Genomic DNA, 20,749 nt, shown 5'->3' on the forward strand with positions numbered 1-20,749 from the left:
GCTTTCGTATGTAAGACAAGCATATGTAATGTCTTGTTGAGTAGGTTTGAGGTTATGTGACTAGGCATAGGTTAATGTGTTCTTTCAAACGTTTGAAATGGAGCTGACTGCTGTGTATGTTGTTAGGCTGAAGGAGTGGTGTAGAGAGGAAACTAGATTGTGTGATGAGGATGCATGAATGATTAAATCACTGCTGTGAGATTACTCTGAGGTAAAGCTGTTAGAGTTGCAGTTCTTCTGCTTGATCAGGATTATACTTGGTGTTGGACAAAGTTGTTGGATATTGGGGTGGCATTATATTGTGTTTTACTATATATTACATTATATTGAGTGCGTTGTGGGATTAGAATTTGTTCATTGTGGGATGTGAATAATGTTTGTTAAAGGCACCTCTAATAAAGCTGCTTCAAAGGGTTCTTTGAGCGACGCCATAGAGAAAGCAGGCTGTGAGACTGGGTTATGGGTTTGAAAACCAGGTTTGGCAAGCTGCCACTTTTGGGCACGTAACCCTCTCTGATCCCTGTGTGTATGTGTGTGTGTGCTTGTGTGTGTGTGTTTTGTGTCTTTTTTTTTTTTTTCCACAGCTTGGAGGTCAAAATTCTCACTTCTGGTTCCATAAAGAACCACATTTGTCGTAGAGATGTGAGTGTGGGTTAATGAATCTTCATTTGATGTAAAGGGTTCTTTATTTAATTTATGAATTTTTAAAACCAATTTAAAGGTTCTTGGTTTGGTTAAAAGTGCTTTAGCTGTAGACTCGCTCAAAGAGTCATTTATAGCATCTTTATTTTTAGAATATGAAAAAATAAAACCTCATCTGTAGATCGGATTTGGACTGACTGACCCCTAGTCAGAACCCTAGGATACGATGAAGAATTGAAATGACAGGGCATATATAAGAACATTCATCTGCCTTATGTTTTTTTTCCAGTTTTTGTTCTCTAACAGTTGAACAGATTGGGTCATTACAGTGCTATTACGGAAGCTATTTGTTTAAAAATGTAGCTCTTCGAGTAACAAAATTAGTTTAAATGTCCTGCTCCATATTCTCCTCCTATCTCAGTGAACCAAACTGAAAATAAACTGCTCTATTAGCCAATTAATTATTGATATTGTAGTTCATGCTGTTGCTTGCTGATTGTGCAGTGATATTGGCTGATTGGCTGCACTGCGGAATGTGTGTGTTCCATGGGCGGATGTTGATGACACAGCGCTGTCTGGGGTCCAGGGATGGGTGGGGTTGCGGTGATTTGATGCGCTGATGGCTGGCTGCCCAGAATTCTGTCGCGACGGTCAACGCTCCGCCCCCACCTGACCCTCCCTGCCCCCCAATCAGCTCCGGTCTGCACGCAGGCTGGCGGCAGTAGCGGCTGACCCATCCCCTGTCTACGCAAACTGGCCACCCAAGCACTTTTCTCTCTCTTTCCACTTTCATGAACCTGCTCTCCCCCACTTTCTCCTGTGCTCGTCACTCCGCCCTGGCTTTGTCTGTCTCTCTTCCGCCGGACATCTCGCCTTTCACATGGTGCCGTCACAAAGCAGGAAGGTCAAACTTTGCGCTCTCTATCGCTCGCGCGCATGCTTTCTCTCTCTCTCTCTCTCTCTCTCTCTTTTTCAGTCTCTCATCTTTCTCTCCGGATAGCCGCCGCTATCCACTCCCAAGGTCTCAGAGATGTGTGTCTGTGCATGTCACTTTGACCACTCGCACATGTCTCCTATATTCAGATTCTGGACTGATTGAGGTGCTTTGCAGTCTGAAGGCATGCAGATAGACATCAAAATGGAATACTGGGGGTGGGGCAGATATGGACTATCTAACATTCCCATTATTTTAGATGTCCATATCCTGCTCAGTATTTCATCTTAATGTTGGCTGATGTTGGTTAACTTATGAAATATAGAAATTGGTATATGATTTCATTTAAATACTGGAGAAATGTAACCCTTAATTCTTTTGCAAATGCTGTCAAATGAATAAAATGCAGATATGTTAGCACAGTATTCCAGTGTCCCCTAAACCTTCCGCTCTTCTGGAGTCCTTAAAATATCCCTGGACTTCCTAAAATAGCAGTAAAAGTATTGCATACATCTAAACATCTTTCCAGTATTTACTTGCTTACAATTGTCTCAGTTTTAATCATTTCCAATTCCCATACTGTAGCCCTGACTCCTCCTATCGCATGACTCCACCAGTGCTCGGAATCATATGAAACCGTATACTGCATCTTTTCCAACTGCCGCTAATGCAGCGTCATTGGAAAGCTGAACATGCTTGGAGTAGAGCGCATGCTGACCGTTATGTTACACCAGCTAACAGACGATCACACTGACTAGCATTGAAGTGAGTGACCGCCAGAGAGGCGCCAGTTGAGCTCTCTAGGACCTCTGACCACAGATGGCTGTGGCATTACCTGAAAACAAACTGGTTTCCGCTAGACAGCTGCGCCACTTGGGAGCTCCCAGTGTTCATTTTTAAGCAGTTATCTGCTGATACTGATTTGGTTGAGGTGTCATCGTTCATGCAGACTACTATATATGTTTACTCAGTCTGGTGTTAGAACTACAGTTAATGTTCCAAAGCCCTGCTCCTTTGCATGGGCACTCATTGGTTGTGGGAATTCTGAATTCAAAGAGAGCATAGAGGATAACACCTTAGCCTCTCCCACACCTTAAGCTCCGCTCCTCATCCAAGCAAGAATTCCACTGCTATACCAGTAAAGCTGGCAGTGTACTTCAAATCTAATCTAAATCAAATCTAAACTATTTCCAAGCAAGGCAACGTCATTTTATCCAAGATGTTCTGGTGATTTGCGTTTGCATGTCTTTGTAATAATGTAATAGTCCTTTGATTAGTGAATTACTAATGAAATCTGCACCCGTTGCTGCTGTTCAGTAATATAATCTCCATAGAAAAGCAGTGCCAACAGAAGGTGATGCACTGAAGCAGCAGCAGCAGCACATGAAGGTCTCCATGCCCAGTGCCACACGTCACCTCTAGCGGTATAAAGGCCTCCGCATTGAGCTGCAGAGCATTGGAAATGCAGTCTCCGACCACCATCACTACCTAAACTCACTGATATCAAAGGCTGATTGCAATCAAATCCTTACGTCAGTGTATTCTGTTTTTAAATGCTATTTTAATTGGCAATGTTAGCTATGATAAAGCAAGACATTTTCCCCCTTTAAACGTGTGTTATTCTGATCTGTGTTTCAGTCAGGACTACCAGCATGGTATCTTCCAGTCCATTGGTTTTAAAGAGTTCCACGAGTACCTGACTGCAGGAACAGACGTCAGCCAGGAAGAACGAGAGAAGCTAAAACTGAAAGGTGAGTCCCCATCTGCCACCAAGCAGGACTTTTTAACTAGATAATTTCCTTTAGGATTGTCCATGTGCATCTTGAGCAAGAAGGTGGTGGGGAGGGGGGCTTCAGGCTTTGGCCAAAGAAAATTGTGAAGGATCAAGATGTTCTTGGATGTTTCTTGCGTTTGAACATTTATGAAAGCCTTCTCATTCTCAGGCAGCTAACTTTTTACTCAGAGCTTTCTGACGCCAGAGACAGATTCTGATATATATATTTATGTTGGAGCTTTTTTATTCTTGGTTCTTTTGCACACTCTGTCTGTGCATCATATATAGAATATGATTGGATATAGTCAAAGGTTTTGGAAAAATGAGAATGGAAAACATAACCTGTTCACTGTCAATAAGAAAGTCAATAATTAATTAAAAAAAATCTAAATTATCCCTTTAGGTGTGAGATTTAGGGTTGTGTTTTGCTTTAATGCTGCTGTTGTAGTTTACTGCATTACTGTAATTCTGGAGTACCGCCATGCTTTAATTCTGTAGTTCTGTGATGCTATAAAGCCTGTGTTGTTCTGTAGTGCTCTTGTGATTATGCTACTGTTGTGCTGTAATCCAGTATTGCTGCTGTGGTGTTATGCAGTTGTGCTGTAATGTTGTGGTGCAGCTGTGCTGAAATGTCACAGTTCTGTAGTGTTAATGTTGCAGTACTGCAGGTGCAGTGCCGCAGTGTTGCTGTGGTGCGATGCTGTAGTGTTACAGTGCAGCTGTGCTGCAGTACTGTGCTGCTGCTCTGCAGTGTTGCTGTGCTGCTGTGTCACAGTCCAGCTGCGCTGCAGTGTTGTTACAGTCCTGGTGTGCTGCACCTTTGCAGTGCTGCAGCATTGCTGAAGTGATGTAGTGGATTCTAGCTCTACTGCTGCGGTCTCCTAACACTGTGGTTTAGTGTTACTGTAGTGTTGGAAGCTTATAGGATTGATCATCACAGATGAGGACACTGATCTCAGTCTGCTCTGATTCTATTGATTTGCTGTTGGAATCAGCCGTGTGTGTGTGTGTGTGTGTGTGTGTGTGTGTGTGTGTGTGTGTGTGTGTGTGTGTGTGTGTGTGTGTGTGTGAGTGTGAGTATATTTATTAGGCCCCTGAAGCTTGGTTTCAGATCTGTACACATGCTCATGTATCCCATCCCTCTCTTGCTCTGTTGGAGGAGATCCTGATGCAGGGTGGTGGGGAGGAAAAATCTTTCAGTGCTTTGGGGAAAGTTGTTTTTATCCAAAATATGTTTTGTATCTGGACTAAAATATGGATTTTTTTCTTTCTCGCAGGTGTCGAGGCCCTGAAGCAGGCAACGCGACGCTATGCTCGGAAACAAAACAAGTGGGTCCGCAACAGATTCCTCAAGAGTAAGAGTGCAGCACTTTTACCAAAGCAAACCCTTGAATTAATAAGAAAATGAATGCATGAATGAAAATGGGAACATGGGCTGTTTGTCTGTGCTGTCTTCCTTTGCTCTTTTCCCTATTTTACAGTAACGTCATATGTGTGACTGAGGGCAGGAGGGAGGTTTAGTTCTGCTGCCCAAGGCATCTAAATACGCAGTAGATCTTGTCCTATTGACGTGTGATGTAGACATCAGGGGAGGCAGTGGCTGTATGTCATGCTTCATGTTAATGTTTTGCTTTTAAGGGTTAAGTATTTTTCTCTTCATACTGCTGTCTGCCTCAGGAACTGCTCTGCTGAACACATCAGTGCACAGTACATGCAGATTTCACATGAGTGACTGAATGCACTTGCTGTGTATTTTTGACTCCACAGCAGACACTGCTGTGTGTGTGTGTGTGTGTGTGTGTGTGTGTGTGTGTGTGTGTGTGTGTGTGTGTGTGTGTGTGTGGCGTGTCTCTCTTCCTCCATTCCCAGTATGATTTAATGGCCAGGCAATCACAGCCGCCTTTAACGAGATGGGATTCGCACAGACCATTACACACACAAACAAGGCAGCAGCCGTGGCCTGCATGGGCCTCCTGCTCTGACTGCACTGGGCTTCTGGCCTCCCTAATGTACACACACACACGGCAGAGGCAAGGAGCAAATCACCTGACATCTGTTACCTGTACTTCATAAGTGACTAATCAGTAACTAATTAGTTATTGAGAATATCCATCATCAATAATAAATATATGAACGATTATATATATATATGTGTGTGTGTGTGTGTGTGTGTGTGTGTATATATGTATATGTATGTATGTGTGTGTGTGTGTGTGTGTGTGTGTATATATATATATATATATATATATATATATATATATATATATATATATATATATATATATATATATATATATATACACACACACATACACACTTAGTTATTGGTAGATGGATGCTTAGGGATTTGCTAAGTTGTCAGGTGGATGCTGTGACCCTATGGCAGATCAAAGAGTAATATAAATTTGATTATTAATCAATTCATAAATTCACCATATTTAAAGGCTTTGTTGCATCCAGATATGGTGGAGGATCGTGTTTGATGGAGATGTAAAAAGCTAAATATAAGGCTTTGGTGATCTGTAAATGAATATGCTTGAGGCTTATTCTCCTTCTTCTCTCTCACAGTTCTTGCTCCTCTCCTTCAGCCCCTCTGAACATCTATCTGTATGTCTATCCATCCTTCCACCCTTTCCATGCTCTTCCTGTAATGGTCCACCATCCTGTGGGACCCCCTTTGATCCTTTTCCCGTTCTGCTCATTGACTGAATGTCAGCCCTCCTCCCACGCCACCACCACCACCTCCTCTCCTTGCTGTTCCGCCACAAAAGCAGAGTGTGTCTCGGATTTCCTGTGTTAGTCGTTTATCTCTGAAGCCAAACACCCCCTCCCCACCCCCCACGCCAAGTGTTCATTATTTCCCCAGAGTCGCCTGCAGGCCCTGCCCCACTGTACAGCAGCTCTGAGGCCAGCGTGCTGAAGACGGCCCTCTGTCCACTCCCTCTTGGCCTATTAGCAATCCAGTTAGAGCTAAAAGGATGGAGTGGAAACAGTGGCTAAACCTGATTAAGTGTTTGTCTGTCTCCTGCCATATGGCCCCACACCCTGCCGCCTTTAGGTTAAGACTTTCTTTGGGTTGGTGTGGAAGGCTGGTTCCGAGGTGAGAAGCAGAGTTTGCTTTTTGAGGCTAATGGTATGGAAAGAGTGCCTTTTTTTATATTTGTTATAAAAAATATCATTAGAAGCAACATGAAAGATATGTTTGTAAAAACTAACAAAAGCAACAAATAAACAAAGTAAAAAAGACTCCTGGCTGTTCAAAAGGCTCAAATGATGCCTCCGCTTGTTTGTGGTGTCATTTCAAGCAGCAGTAAATTTATTTATTTAAATTTTTCATTGCAAAAAAAGTGTTCATTTGGAATAAATATTTCATGTAAACAGGAAAACGGACAATACAAAAATTACCATAATAAAAAAAATGATACCCCCCCCCCCATGGTAAAATGTTATAATAGTATGTTACTCTTTAAGAAACAGTATTTTCCTCATATGTCATGTTAACAAGGACACTAAAATTAATACCTATATGCCTTGAAATCATACTTTTTCAACTATCACTGCATCTGTTTATAAAATAGACCATACAAAATACACCTTTTTATATTTGCAAATTCTGGGAAATGATTTGCTTATTATAATATCCTGACTGCTAGATGAACATTTGAAATCAGTGCATCTCCACCTTCAGAATGATGCATTGTTGCATTTTTATGCTGATCGTACTTTTGAGCCCCCTTTAGAATTGGCTGCATTTGAATTGCTTATTCGACTTAGTTCGGTGCCACTGTTTCAAGACCCCTGTGCTTCTGAACCATATGTCACATTATTAGCCACCTTGTGGGCTCTAAAAAAGGACCTGCCCAGCACATTAGTGCGCCAACTGCTCATTCATTATAATTACATCACAGAGATCTACGTCACTAATTCTGTCTGCTCCTTTGTGTCTTCATCAGTGCCTCCAGCAGGTTGCTGAGCTTCGTTTAAGCCTGTAGACTCTTACTCCACGTCTTAGTGCTGACCCACTAGCCTACTCCTTACAAATGGTCATCTCACTACTTGCCCTGGTTCTGTAGCTACTGCACTACTGTTGTCCTCGCTAGACCTCGCTTTTCCTTACATTGCCTTTATTGGACTCCTGACCTGCTTTTGGTCACAGTTAAGCCCCCAACCCTCCCTCAACCCCCAGGGCCTCATGGGGCCCTCAGCTGACCGCTCTAATCTGGTCAGCATTAGCCGGCTGCCTGGAATTTGGCTCTGTGGCGGGAGCCGAGAGCATGAAGCTCTGGGGGGATTTAAGGCCCCCTGAAGTGCTGAGGGTTCTGTACTAAGTGCTTGGTTCATTGTCCTCCACACCTAAAGGGGGCAGCAGTGGAAGGAGATATTGCCTTTTTTTCTTTTCTTTTTGTTTCTAATTTTAATTTATTTTAATTTGATTAACACCAGAAATCTTTGTGTTTTGATTAGTGCTGCAGTAATTAGTTAAAGGTCCAGGTGGTGTGTGTGTGTGTTTCACACAGGTGTGAGACAGCAGTACATTGCTGGAGTTTGTTGGAGGTAATAGACAGTTGTATACAAAAGTTTGGACACCCCTGTTCAAATTACATATGTTATTGTCTAGGTGAGGAAAAAGGGGCTCTGTGGCCTAGCGTTAGACACCGGGCTATAGTTCACATTTCACCTTAAAAGACAGAGCAATGGCATTCCCTCTCATGGACTGCTGTACACATGCATTTATTGACAAGTGGACGTATAAGAAGCGTTTGGACTGATGCAATAGAGTGATGTTTATTGTGAGAGGTTTGGTGCATCTCCAACAAAGTTCCATAGTGTAGTAGCAGCACTACAGCATGAAGTAGCAATGATGGAGATGGCGTTCTCTCTATTACAAGTCAGTGGAGTATCAGTGGAGGATTGATGTAGAAGCTGTTTTATGGTAACAATGTTATATAATCTTCCCTTAACTCAGTAACTACTATGAGCCATACACGCAGTACCTGCAAGTCAAATTTCACGTGACTGATAAAGATCATTCTACAGACGATAATCATTTGTCTAAATTTACATTATCGGCCAGGCCTTGTTTAACAGGTATCAACCGGCGGTAAGAAGCTATTGCTTGTATTGCAAGCGGAAGGCATTAAATGTAGATTACTCAATAAATCAGATAGTAGTTGATAAGGAGGGTTTGCTCTGGTAGTCCAGTACTCGCCTAACCTGTCCTAGGTATCTGTATTCCAAGAAGAAGAAATTAGTTACTTGCTGTGTTTACTGTACAAGTGTACCCTTTGCTTATATGCATCTTCCAAAAGCAAGAATACAGATGGGGCATGTGTGGGGCAAGTGTTGCCACTGTCTTTGGGTGATTGCCGGTTCAATCCCAGATGTTGCCTCAGCTATATGTGTCTGGTTGTACCAGAAAGCATGATTGGCTTTTGTCTCTGTATAGATGAGACTAAACTAGCATTACACACATTCTCCTCAAAGCATGTTCAGCTGTCCATTGAGGTCGAATTAGCAACAGTTTGAAAAGGAGTAGTTGGCTGACTTCATGTGACTTGGAGCAACCACATGCTAACCTTCACTTTCCTGGGTGGGGGGGTGGAGTGGGGCGGTAGAATCATGTGATGGGGGAGTTCTAGTTAGTGGGTTGGATTTGGAAATGATGTAATTGGGAAAGAAGAGAGTTTAAATACACAATTGCTGCAACAACTTTTGTTTCTCCCCTTATTTGGGCAGGCTTTCCACTACGCTTTCGAACATTGCTGTGAGGATTTGATTGCGTTCTGCCACAACGGCATTAGTGAGGTTGGGTAACGATTTTAGATGATTAGTCCTGGATCACAAACGCTACTCCAACTCCTCAGGGCAAGCTGAATTACAATGAAGCTTGATCACTCCCAGGAAACACAGTTCCACTGCTCTACAGTCCAGTACTGGTGGATGTTATACCCCTCTAGCTGACGGTTAGCGTAGGACATGGTGAACTTGGGCTCACATGCGGCCATTTTTTTTTTTTTTTTTTTTTTTTTTTAAAGAGCATGCCATTCTAAAGGCAGTGCTTTTCTATGAAAATTATCCAAAAAGTAGTTGAATTCACTAGGAGGCAGAAGTGTCCATAAACGTTTGGGCATGTGCTGTGTTAGTTTAAATGTACATTCCTACTTAACCATGTTAACTTGCCACAGAAGTAATTGCAGCTCTAAGAGAGAGAGAGATTGTGTGTGCGTGCGTGTGTGTGTGTGTCTATAGGACGTACAAAGGCTCTGTGTTGGGTGTTAGTAAGCATCTATCAGTGTTTGATTAGTGGCAGGGTAGTATTTGTCTGGACACAGGGGTTCATTTCATTGGCAAAGAATGGACAAACCCACCCCTCCCCTTCCTAGTTTTTCTGAACGGCCATTGTTGGCTGTGTATTGAACTGTACACTGACTGTTACTGAATTAGACAAGCCAATGTTTTGAATGATGAGGCCTGGCCCGGCCTAACCCCATGGACGGGGAAAACCACCCACAGAATGGCCTGTGTGTGTGTGTGTCTGTAATGGAGAGGAACGTGCAGGCGCTGCAGCTCACACGTTACAGGAGTTAATTGACTTATCGTGGACAATCGCACTTACTCTGCTGTCCAACTGTGAGTTCCTTTGTGCGTTGTTTGTGTCTGTGTGTGCGTATATGCATGTCTATGGGGAGGCAGTGGAGGATTCAGTGCTGACGAAGCGTACGGCAGCAGTTTCGGGCTGCTGTAGGGAGGCTCTGTGAGCGTTAAGTAACAGCTTCTCTCCTTTTGTCAACGGCTAAGGAAACTTGAGCTGGATGTATAACAGGTGCGACACTGAAAAGTGTCCCCTTACACACGGCACACCTACTTCTCTCTCTCTAGAGGCTCTGCATTGCACAAGCCATCCCATATAGAACACATCTAGTCAGTGTTTAAGGCTGTCAGCTGTCAGCTTTGTGTGTGAGTGAGTGAGTGCGTACGCATGCTTTTGACCAAATTGGTCAACATGCATCCACGAGTGCCATTTGACAAGGCGATGGGTGGGGGTGTGTGGGTATGGGGGTGTGACCCAGCTTGCTCTGCAATGAAAGGCTGTTTCTGTATTAGTGACTTAATACTAATATAACATTTTGTTGCTGATACAGATTTCTTGAGCTGAAGGTTCTGATACCAGCTGTGATACAGCACTATGTTGAAGTCATGGGCAGTAATTAAAATGTCTTAAAACAACACTGCATAACATTAGAATACATATTAGTAAACATAAACAATGCAAAAATAGACTTCTTTGTAAATGTAAATTTGTACGGATCACAGATTATCCATGATCCTTTACACCACAACTTAGACATGTAGAGTGTCTGGTTTCTAGACTATAGTTGATGGTCAGACAGACTGTAGACTGTATATACCCTTGGTGCAGAATGTGGCTTTTTTATATAACATGCTTTCCACCAATGGAACCTTAACGTTTTTTTTAATGCATCATTCTTTACCTTTCTTACACACTTTCTTGAACGACACACACACACCGCATGAATTTGAACAATAGTGAGGGGAAAGTCCTGAAGCTGTAAGCTAAAGACAGGTGCACTGTGCTGTAATGTCCCCCTTCTTTTTTTTTTTTTTTTTTTTTTTTTTTTTTTTTTTTTTTTGCCGGCCCTCTTATCACAGAAGCAGCAGGTGTGATGCCACAGTTTGCTCTCTGATGGCCCCTTTCCATACTCTGGCTGTAAGCTTTTCCAGCACACACACACACACACACACAGCTCTGTTCCCTGCAGCAGCACTGGTGAAGCCCCTGTGAAGTGGCACCACCCTATTGAGGTTGACACTCGAGAGTTTTGTGGTCAGAAAGTGTTGTTCGTTCCCCTTTTCTATCCGTTCCTTTCCATTCACGTCCAGTGGGATTATTTTACTTAGATTTCCCTAAGATTTGAAGTTAAAAACCCCCCCCCGTCAAGCATCTGCTGTCCCACAGGCAGGCCGCACTGCCCCTTTGCCCTGACCCCTTTTAGCCTGCAGAACCATAGAGGGGAGAAGTTGAAAGAAATGGGAAAGAAAAGAGAGAGAGGCATGCTCCTCCACTCCCCACATGGCTCAGGTACGCCAGGTGCTCCAGCGCAGGCCCACCTGCTGCCTCTCTTGTCTGAAGAGCATAAAAGAGGACAAAAAGAGCACGGGCTCAAAAGAGAAACACAATCTTTGATTAAGAGCAGCGGCAGGCGAGAGGCAGCACGGGGCACAGGGGGGCGAGGCAGGCTCTGCACGAGCCAGGTGGGGTTGCTTGTGTGTGCATATAGATAGACAATGAGAAGCGACCAGGCCTGTGGTGTTCTGTGTGTTTGAATTCTCGATAGCCCTGATACCTTTGACTGATACAGGTTTTGGGATTTCATGCTGTTGGACAGTTATTCCTCACTGTATTTAAAAGCATAGAGAGGTTATACACAATATGGCCAAATGTTTGTGGACATCCTTTACAATTAATGCGTTCAGCTACTTTCAAGTTGCACTCATTGCTGACACAGATTTGCAAACACACACACACAAACACACACTGCTTGTCTAGTCTCTGTAGAGGATTATTACCATTACAATAGGACTGGAGCAGATAAACATGAATCTAGTGGCACCATGCCTAATGCCAGGTGTGGGCTAGAGGGATATTAAGCCCCTCAGCACTGAGCTGTGGAGCAGTGGAAGTGTTGGCTGGATTGATGGTAGGTGCTCCGTTCAATACTTTGTGAATGAGATGGGATGGTGAATATCCAACATTCCTGGACAGTAGAGACTTACGAAATATGTTTTTTGGTACTTGAAAGCTTACTAAGCCAGTACCTAGTAACACTCCCATTGGCAGGTTACAGGTAAGGTCATACTTCAGATGACTGTAGAACTGTAGGTAGTTTGCTGTCATTATGTGGGTTTGCATTGCTTTTCTGGACGGAATATGAGCAATTTCATGTTTTTTTTGGTGATTTTGGACTAGGGAAATATTTGAGGTAGAAGCGATTTGATATATTTTGTCTGCATTCACCATAATTGTAGCCATCAAGTGGTCCATTTACATTTCCTCAGCTGTTGAGTGTTCACACAAGGTTTGAAGATTCAGAGAATTTATCATGCTCTGGACTAGTCATCTGCTGACCATTCCTAACAACCATTCTACTACTAACGAGTTGTTTAAGTGCGGACTCCTGCAAGGGTGTCCAAACGTTTTCATACAACTGTATAAACTGACTAACATGCACTATTGACATTGTTCCCATTGTGTATGAGGAAGCATTGTGGCTTTCCTTATGTAATACCGACTCTGTATTTACACTTCAGTTGTAAACAAACTAGGTCCACCTGCTTCCTCTCTTGCCTGCAAAAAACAAGAGGCCAAAACCAGAGCAGGCAGAAAAGACAAAGCCTGTCTTTGATTCAGTGGCAGGTGAGAGGTAACATAGAGGCAACAGTTTTTATGCATTGATTTTTTTTCTTCTTTTTTTTTTTACATTGTTTACATTATTTATGAGGAAGCACTGCAGGTTTCTTTCTTATGTAATATTGATATGTTATCTCTACACGCACCAGGTGCAACAAACGGCCAATAACACTGGTGAACTCTCCCCCCCGGCACAGGCAGACACACTGCCCTAGAAAGGGTTTATGAGTTTTATCAGTTGCCATAAACGGTAACTAATGCTGCAAATTAGAATGGGTTGAGACACTCCCCAATCTGTTCAGTGGGCAACGAAGTCGAAACTCCACAGGTTGAGGAATGTGTGAAATCTTTTAACGGTCACTGAAGGGTGCTGGAGTATGACCGAACTCTCCCCTGTTCGGCACACCACGGGCTTCCTCACTCAGAAGAGTCAACCTTTCCCCTACTGCCTGTCCTGCTTGGGCTGGTCATAATCATCATTTTTTTAAACCATAGATGTGAAGACTGACACTAGGAGCAGAATACCACTTCTGTTTTTCTGGTACGGAAACCTTGAGTATTGTCTGATGCTAAGATGGATTCAGTATTTTAATTCTTTCAAAAACTACAGAGCTTTTAAAATGAGCTGTTTTACATCGGGCCACTTCACTGGAAGTAGCCCTGTAACCACACACAGTACCACATTCGCACTGTCAAACACTATACATTGAAAATGAATACATAGGCTGTGTCTGAAGCATAATAAATGCTGCCTTTCGAGTCATATGCCAATCAAATGTTTGTATAAAATGCTGCATGCTAATGTACCTTCATTTTCTCGATTTGGGTTAGCGCCAGCTCATCTCCAGAGAAAAAGCAACATGGCAGAAGCAAGCAGCAATCTGCACAAATGTATGTTTCTTCTGATTATTTTCCTTTTTGCACAACACAAGTGGAATTTACAATACAGATAGGACTGTTTATAAGGTATACTGTGGAAAAAAGATGAGAAGTTCTTATGTGATTTGTGATTTCTGTATGTATTTGATTGGTTTTAAAATAACACTGGATGAAAGAAAGTAAACTGACATCCGCACTACTTGCGCTACTTTCCACCTCAGTAACGATGCGTACCACGCTAACATTTGGCATGATGGTATCCGAAAAGTGGATACAGTCCAACCATATACGCAGTGTTATACAGTACAACAGAACACTGTTAGGCTAATTTGCTGGTGCAGTAATGGGCAAGCACGTGTTTCAGTAATGAAGAACTATGGATAATAGATAAGATGTGAGACAGGGTGCACAACCTACCGGGCTACAAGACGGGGTGCACAACCTACCGGGCTACAAGACGGGGTGCACAACCTACTTCCTTTACAGGATATTGACCAGCAAGCATTTATTTTATATATTTTAATATGATTTTGTTACAGAAACGGATCAGATTCATTCTTTTCTTCTATAAGGAGTTTCTGCTAATATCAACTCTGTACTAGGACTAGGCAATATGGTAAAAATACTATATCACAGTATTAAAAGACATTCATCATGATGCATTGGAATTGTAATCATGGACTAAATACATCAGTAGTGACAGACTCTTGGAAAATACTATTCAGATACTATCCTGTACTGAGTATAGTGATTTATTAACATCTGCTGCTCTTCATCTAATTAAACCAGTCTAATTACACTGTATGTAATGAAAGCTGCAGTTGATCAGTGTTCTTTAAGCACTGACGATATTCTCGATATGCCTAGAAAAGCATATTGTGTATCACAATTACAAGCAATGAAATATTGTCACATTGTCCAGCTTCAGCCTTCATTTATTTATTATTTCTTTTTCTTATGAGGGCAGTTTTGATCTGGACGTGTCTGTTCTTATTTTCCATTTGCTGGTCTATTGAACATCAACTCCTAAGTCAGGTGTGTAATCTGCACAACAGTTATCTGCCTCTTGGAAAGGGGATTTCCTGCTTTCAAACTTAATACACAGACGTTGAATGTATTTGAATAGACAAACATACCTCGAGGCATGCCACATGATAGCCTGTGCCCAAGGGGAACTTGGACTCTGCTGGAAAACTGAGACTCCTTGTGCCTTTATCGCTTCTTTCAGGAAGTAACTAAGTTTTTTTTGACCAAAGTACTGGAATTGGCTGTAGTGCCACATGACTGACCGGACTTGACATGCTTGGATAAAGCTAAGGGGCATTAGTCATTACTCTTTAGGGGGGGGGGTATTGATTTTATCAGTTGGATTTTTCCACTCAGATGACTGAAAGATTGGCCACCCACTTGGCAAAGCTGGGTGAAGTGGGCACTCAGTACAGTGTAGCATGGTGCCAGTGGCCTAAGCCAAGTGAAGCAGTGGGGCAGCTTACGAGCAAGATCTTAAAAATCTTTCTTTGCCTTTTCAGTTCTTTCTGTAAGGGTTGGGGGGGGGGGTAGGCATTGGACTGGATGGGGTAGATTAACACGTACCTGATTTGGATAATTGAGTCATTGTAACTAATAGGATTAACACACAAATAGTGCGGTATCCATTCGGGCATGAAGGCAGCCCAGACCAATATGATGAAGACTTTTAAAAATCAGACTTGCTCAACTCTTGAAAGTCTTTCTCTCTTCAGTTTCTCTCCAAAGCACAGCAAAAGTGTCCTACTGTACTCCTATTGCTTTTAAGGTTGTGGAGCACCGTATGACTTCAGCCTGGAGGCATGTGTAATGTTAAAGGCATTTCACCTTCTGTCCAAGTCTGATAAGATGGAGTCTGAGCCCACAGTCTCAACAAATAGGTATTTCAAGGCATCTGTTTCTTGGTGTATGTCTGATGTTTTTCAGGCTGTTATTTTTATAATTTTTATTTTTTATTTGCCAGCCAGTGACTGCATGTCGCTAATATTGTAGACCCCTCTGTAGCTGCCAGTGTTCTTGTGCATTTATCCCGTGTCTCTCCCTGTGTATGTGTGTATGTTGATCTGCTGTGCAGATCATTAGTGAGAGTGCAGGCTGCGGTAGAGCTGGGCTGGGCCGGGCTAGGCCGGGACTGCTGACTGTGCCAGAATGCTGAGAGAGAGATTATGGAGCTGCTGTGAGTCAGCAGGTTCAGTCTGCTCTCTGCCTGCTCCACTCGCTGCTGCACATAGTACTGCCATAGTGTCTTCTCTTTCCTAGAATTCCATTTGTAGTGCTGTTTATTATGAATGTACAGGTGCCTAGGGCGAGTCAACCACTCAGTCAGGACAGCAGCGTTGAAAATCCCGTGCTCATGGGATAAGCTGACTTTGGTGGGGGAGGTTTTGGGTTGTGTTTTCTTTTTTTTTTAATGCAAGATTAATAACCTTCTTGTCTCTGCAACCAATGAAAAATGTAAACTTTGCACAAGGACCTGTTTATCTACAAAAAATACATTTATTTGTGCCCTGTTCTAATTGTGTAGTTTTTTAGGAACCAAAAGATTAAATGCGATGACTGTGAAGAACCTTAACAAGCCTTACCTCAGCAAGGAAAAAGTTCTTTAAGTCTTTAAATGATTCGTCATACTTCATATTCATGATCTGGCCTCTATACCAACCTAGATTCGTATAGGAACCTAAAGTGGTTCTTCTGTGGCATCAGTCAAATACCCATTTGAAGCACCTTTATTTTTAGGAGTGCTAATTGTTCGCAGTCCTGGTCTTGAAGCACCATTGCCATGCATGTTGTAGTGTTTCTCCTGGTCCGACACACCTGGTTCACCTCAGAAAGGGCTGGGTATTTAGGTTATTAGTTGGATCAGATGTGCTGAGAGCAGTAGAAACTCAAATAGGGACCGCTAGTGGTAGTAGCACAGAGGCAAAATTCAAAATGTAAAGCGGTAAAGCTGAGGTAACAGAACAAGTTCGAAACTCTGTTCCCTTATGTAGAAAAAACTCCCAGTTTCCTGGGATTTTCACTAATGCATACTGGAGAGGTTTTGCACGGTTTGTAATTCTTACTTTAATGAGGCAGACAAAACTGTAGCTATTCTGCTGACGCTGCTATTTATAGAAAACAGTTACTGGTGGATGAAAAATCTTGTTTCATCTCACATGCATGAGGGAAGAAGGAACATCAGAAGAACTAGACGTGTGTACACACTGTATGCATAGAACAGTCGTTCTAATTAATAGTACAAGTTCCTATGCTTTATTTGGTTCTTCAGGAAACAGTAAATACAGGAAGAAGACCCTGTATTCTGCACTACTGCATATTTATGTGCAGTTTAACATGGAGCAACGTTTAAGTTGATAGCTGTAGTAATTACCTGGTCAGTATACCTGGTTAAACTGGTTACGAGAACCGATTACCTCAAACTTGTGGAGTACACCTGATAGTTGGGTCAGATCAAGGTCAGATCACATTCTCTCTACAAACAAACCACTCCAGAGTTTGGGATCGGGCCGAGACCACCGCATCTTTACGCAACTTATGCTCTGCTTTTGGGCCGAACTCTGTAGGGCCGAATTGCCTGACCTGGCCATGTCAGCAGTTTCTTTACCTGCAAATTATTTATTGGACAGTGGAACAACTACTTTCAATTAGTCTTTTAAATCACTTCTCAGACTCATTTGCATCTACAATCTGAAGCCTCAGAGAGCTCCTTGGGTCTCACCATGGTGATACCACTCCCTGTACCTGTTAAGAACACACCAAACTAAATGTTGTTGGAATAATTAACTACCCTGCCTCTTCTACCCAACTTATTCCAACGATTTTGGTGGAGCACCATCATTGAGTCCTATGTAATTAGCAGTATTTTTTATAGAGACTAGACAAGCTGTGTGTGCATTTGCACATCTGTGTCAGCAATGGGTGAAACTTGAAAGTAATCATTAGAAGTTGTGTCCACAAACATTTGGACATCTAGGGCATCACATCTGTGTCTCAATATTGTTAAAATGAAGATAAAATGTCTGTATGTAAAAAAAAAAAAAAAAAAAAAAAAACGTTTTGTGCTACTTATAAAATGCTATGTTTTCTCAACTTACCCTCAGGACCAGGTACCGGTGTCCCACCTGTCTATGGCCTGGATGTGACAGATGTGTCCTGCTGGGAGCAAATGGTCCTCCATCCTGCCCTAGACATACTGGACTGCTTACAGAAGGTTTGTGTTCTGTTTCTGGCACGTTTACCCCAAACGGCCCATGACTTGGTCAGTGGTGTTACTCCCAGTTCATCGAGTTTGTTGTTTGATTCCTACCAGGCAGCTCAGTTTCTTGATATCATCTGTAGAGCAAATGTGGCGGAGCTAATGATGCCATTATTAGCGCAGGCTTTTAAAGCAGCACTCACGTCTGACCTCCATCAGATTAATATCTTCGGTAAGCACTCACATCAGTTGGGGGAAATGGACACCATTTGTGATCTGAGTAGGAAAGTGGCCAAAACGCACACTAGTGGTCAGTGGAAAGCAGTAAATTTGCATACCTTGCTGGAATGTGTTAAAACTCATCACTCTTCTTTCTCTTAACCTTGCCAGGGAGAGCGGCCATCCGTTGAGCCAGTCAGAGTCGAAGGGGAGGGCCCTCGTAACAAGCGGAGTCACCACATGTGTGAACTGTGTAATAAAATAATTATTGGTGACCTGGAGTGGGCAGGTGAGCCTCTATTTATTGTCATAAATGTCATTAGGTTGTTAGTTACCTTAATGCTCAGGTACACAATTTAAGATGAGTCATAGATAAAAATTTACCCTCTGGATGAATTGTCAGTGATTAGTTGGCATTTTCAAGATCTTGCTACTTGATTTTTTATATTTTATAATATATAATTATCATTTAATATTATTATGTTTATTTATTTATTTGTCTATTTATCATTATTCATTCATTTCTGTTTCTATTTTAATAGTATTATGGTTATTTTAGTTCAACCTTTTGAACTAAAATGTAATATTTAATGACATTTTAATATTTATCTTTTAATATCTATCTTTTATCTGGTTTTATGTCATTTTGTTTTATACTTATTTCATCATTCCATCCTCTATTGTCTGTTTTTTTGGTTCGTTTTATGTTTTTTATTGGTCTTCATTAATTGTAGTAGATTAAATATAATTTAATTTTCTCTGTTAAGCCCTGTTTACTGTAAATACTCGGCTACACTGAAAATGAGGGTCAGCCTCAGTGTACGTCTGAGTGGAAAAAGATTGATCGTTTGATTGATGTCTGTTGCAGCAGAAAAAACGAGCCTGGTGGTGATTTGTAATGTCCCATTTCCCAATTCCATTTTCTTCCCCGTCAGCTCATCTGAAGTCTAAAAACCACCAGCATCATGTGCGGAAGAAGAGGAAAGCTGAAGAAAGCACAGAGCATCACCAGGATGCCGGGTCCAATCGCTCCTCCTCACCAAAATGTCCAAGACAGAGGAGTCCTGCTAGACTAGACGTGTCCAGCTTGGAACCAGACACAGCAGGAAACGAGGATGATAAAAGGCATGGTCTCTAAGGTGCATCCTGGTACTTCTTTTTTTTTTTTTGCGTTTTTACTTGGTCATTGTGGCCTAAATTGATATGAGTAGCCAACACTCGGACTACACTACACACTTGGAAGAACAGCCTTGAAAGCGAGAGGATGTTCATTCCCTTTCACCTTCCTGCCTTTTGTTTGGACTTGTCTTGGTCTCGGTTGCTGGATTACTACAATGTCACTCTGCTGAATTTCCCTGGATTTTGAGGTTTGCTCTTAGGATATTTGGGATTTTTTTTATTACAGAAATGAAAACCTTGCAGGAACAGGAGAATATATGGATTTCCAAGAGCTGCATCTTTTAGCCTTTTGTGCCTTTTTTGGTCTCCCAGAAGCCAGCGAGACTTTTATTTCATTTTTTTTTTTACTTTTAATATATATATTTTTGGGCAGCCCTCAGAGTGTGCACTATATATTATAAGTGTCTGTATAATACATTACATAATTAAAGTCTTTTATTTTTCTCTAAATGCTACCTTTGCCTTCACTGCCTACGGTAATTCAACTTGTTTTACTACAGCCATACAGAATTTCTTTGGGTTATGTGATCATACTCGGATGCTTGCAGCGTACAGTCATGATTGCAGTGGAAGCTAGTCTGCTTTACTCCTCTTGGTTTTTCCCTTCTTCCAGACAATTTGAGAACCCTGTTCATAGCTCCCTTACCCAGTAATGAGCTACATACCCATCATGTGTTTATATTTGCGCGTGTGTGTGTGTGTGTGTGTGTGTGTGTGTGTGTGTGTGTGTGAGTGAGAGAGAGAGAGAACTGCCTCATGCTGATTTGGGTCATGGCTGGGCTTAGTGGGTGTCTGTGATTTCTATGAACGCAGTGCTGATAGCAGGAGCCTAGATGCCTGGACTGACTCTTGTCATTGTGGGTGTGTATGTGTGTAAGGGTTTTATTTTAGGCTCACAGAGTGTGAGGCATGGCAGGAAAACCACACTCACAGGGTTAGCTGAATTTCCTCTGATAAGACATTCTAATCTGGAGCCAGGGGTGGGGGCGGGGTGTTTGGTCAAGAGCGAAGAGCAGAGGTCACTAAAACAGTAAAACAGCAGGGCCAAAGAATAGAGGCAGTGTGAGCTGACCTACTTCATGTTAACATAAAGGTTATCAGTGATCAGTGGCCTTCTCAGAATCCATTTTCATCGTAAACTGATTAGATTTTTCAGTGTTTTGTTTTTTTTTGCAGAAGTCTTTAATCAGATGATTAGATACCAGTGATGGAGTGATGGTGTGTGTGTGTGTGTGTGGTGTAAGGACTTATTTTTCTGCTGTGTTTGGAGTGCGAGCTTGTAATGAAAGAGCGTTTGTTTACCTCATGCTGTGCATATAGGCCTATTAGGAGCTGGCTGGCTCCAATAGACTCTCACTCTGGTCCATTACACTCTGTCTTTCTCTAGTCCTGCCTTGTTTGCACTCTTGCTTCTCTCTTTCTCTGTAGTGCTGAATCATGGGTGATCTGGGAAGAGAAAGCGACAGGCTG

The 20,749-nt window shown here is 42.2% G+C and overlaps 1 protein-coding gene across 9 annotated transcripts in view; it reads left to right on the forward strand.

Moving 5' to 3' along the window:
• trit1 (tRNA isopentenyltransferase 1) overlaps window positions 1-19,729 on the forward strand; it is a 47,276-nt gene extending 27,547 nt beyond the window's left edge. Inside the window, exons 7-12 of one of the 9 annotated variants that reach the window (XR_011979299.1) lie at window positions 3,215-3,327; window positions 4,628-4,705; window positions 13,612-13,671; window positions 15,455-15,566; window positions 15,761-15,874; window positions 17,787-17,821. Coding sequence is in view for 7 of the 9 variants with exons in the window: in XM_072676032.1 (XP_072532133.1) it covers window positions 3,215-3,327; window positions 4,628-4,705; window positions 17,787-17,896; window positions 18,272-18,389; window positions 19,036-19,238 (622 nt within the window). In the remaining 2 variants the exon portion in view is untranslated. Of the gene's footprint in view, window positions 1-3,214; window positions 3,328-4,627; window positions 4,706-13,611; window positions 13,672-14,626; window positions 15,150-15,454; window positions 15,875-17,786; window positions 17,897-18,271; window positions 18,390-19,035 lie in introns of those variants that run through there. The other 8 variants (XR_011979300.1, XM_072676034.1, XM_072676032.1 and 5 more) reach the window with 8 other exon arrangements.
• Window positions 19,730-20,749: the final 1,020 nt, after the last annotated feature.

The sequence above is a fragment of the Salminus brasiliensis genome, chromosome 3 (genome assembly GCF_030463535.1).
Source record: "Salminus brasiliensis chromosome 3, fSalBra1.hap2, whole genome shotgun sequence".
NCBI lineage: Eukaryota > Metazoa > Chordata > Actinopteri > Characiformes > Bryconidae > Salminus > Salminus brasiliensis.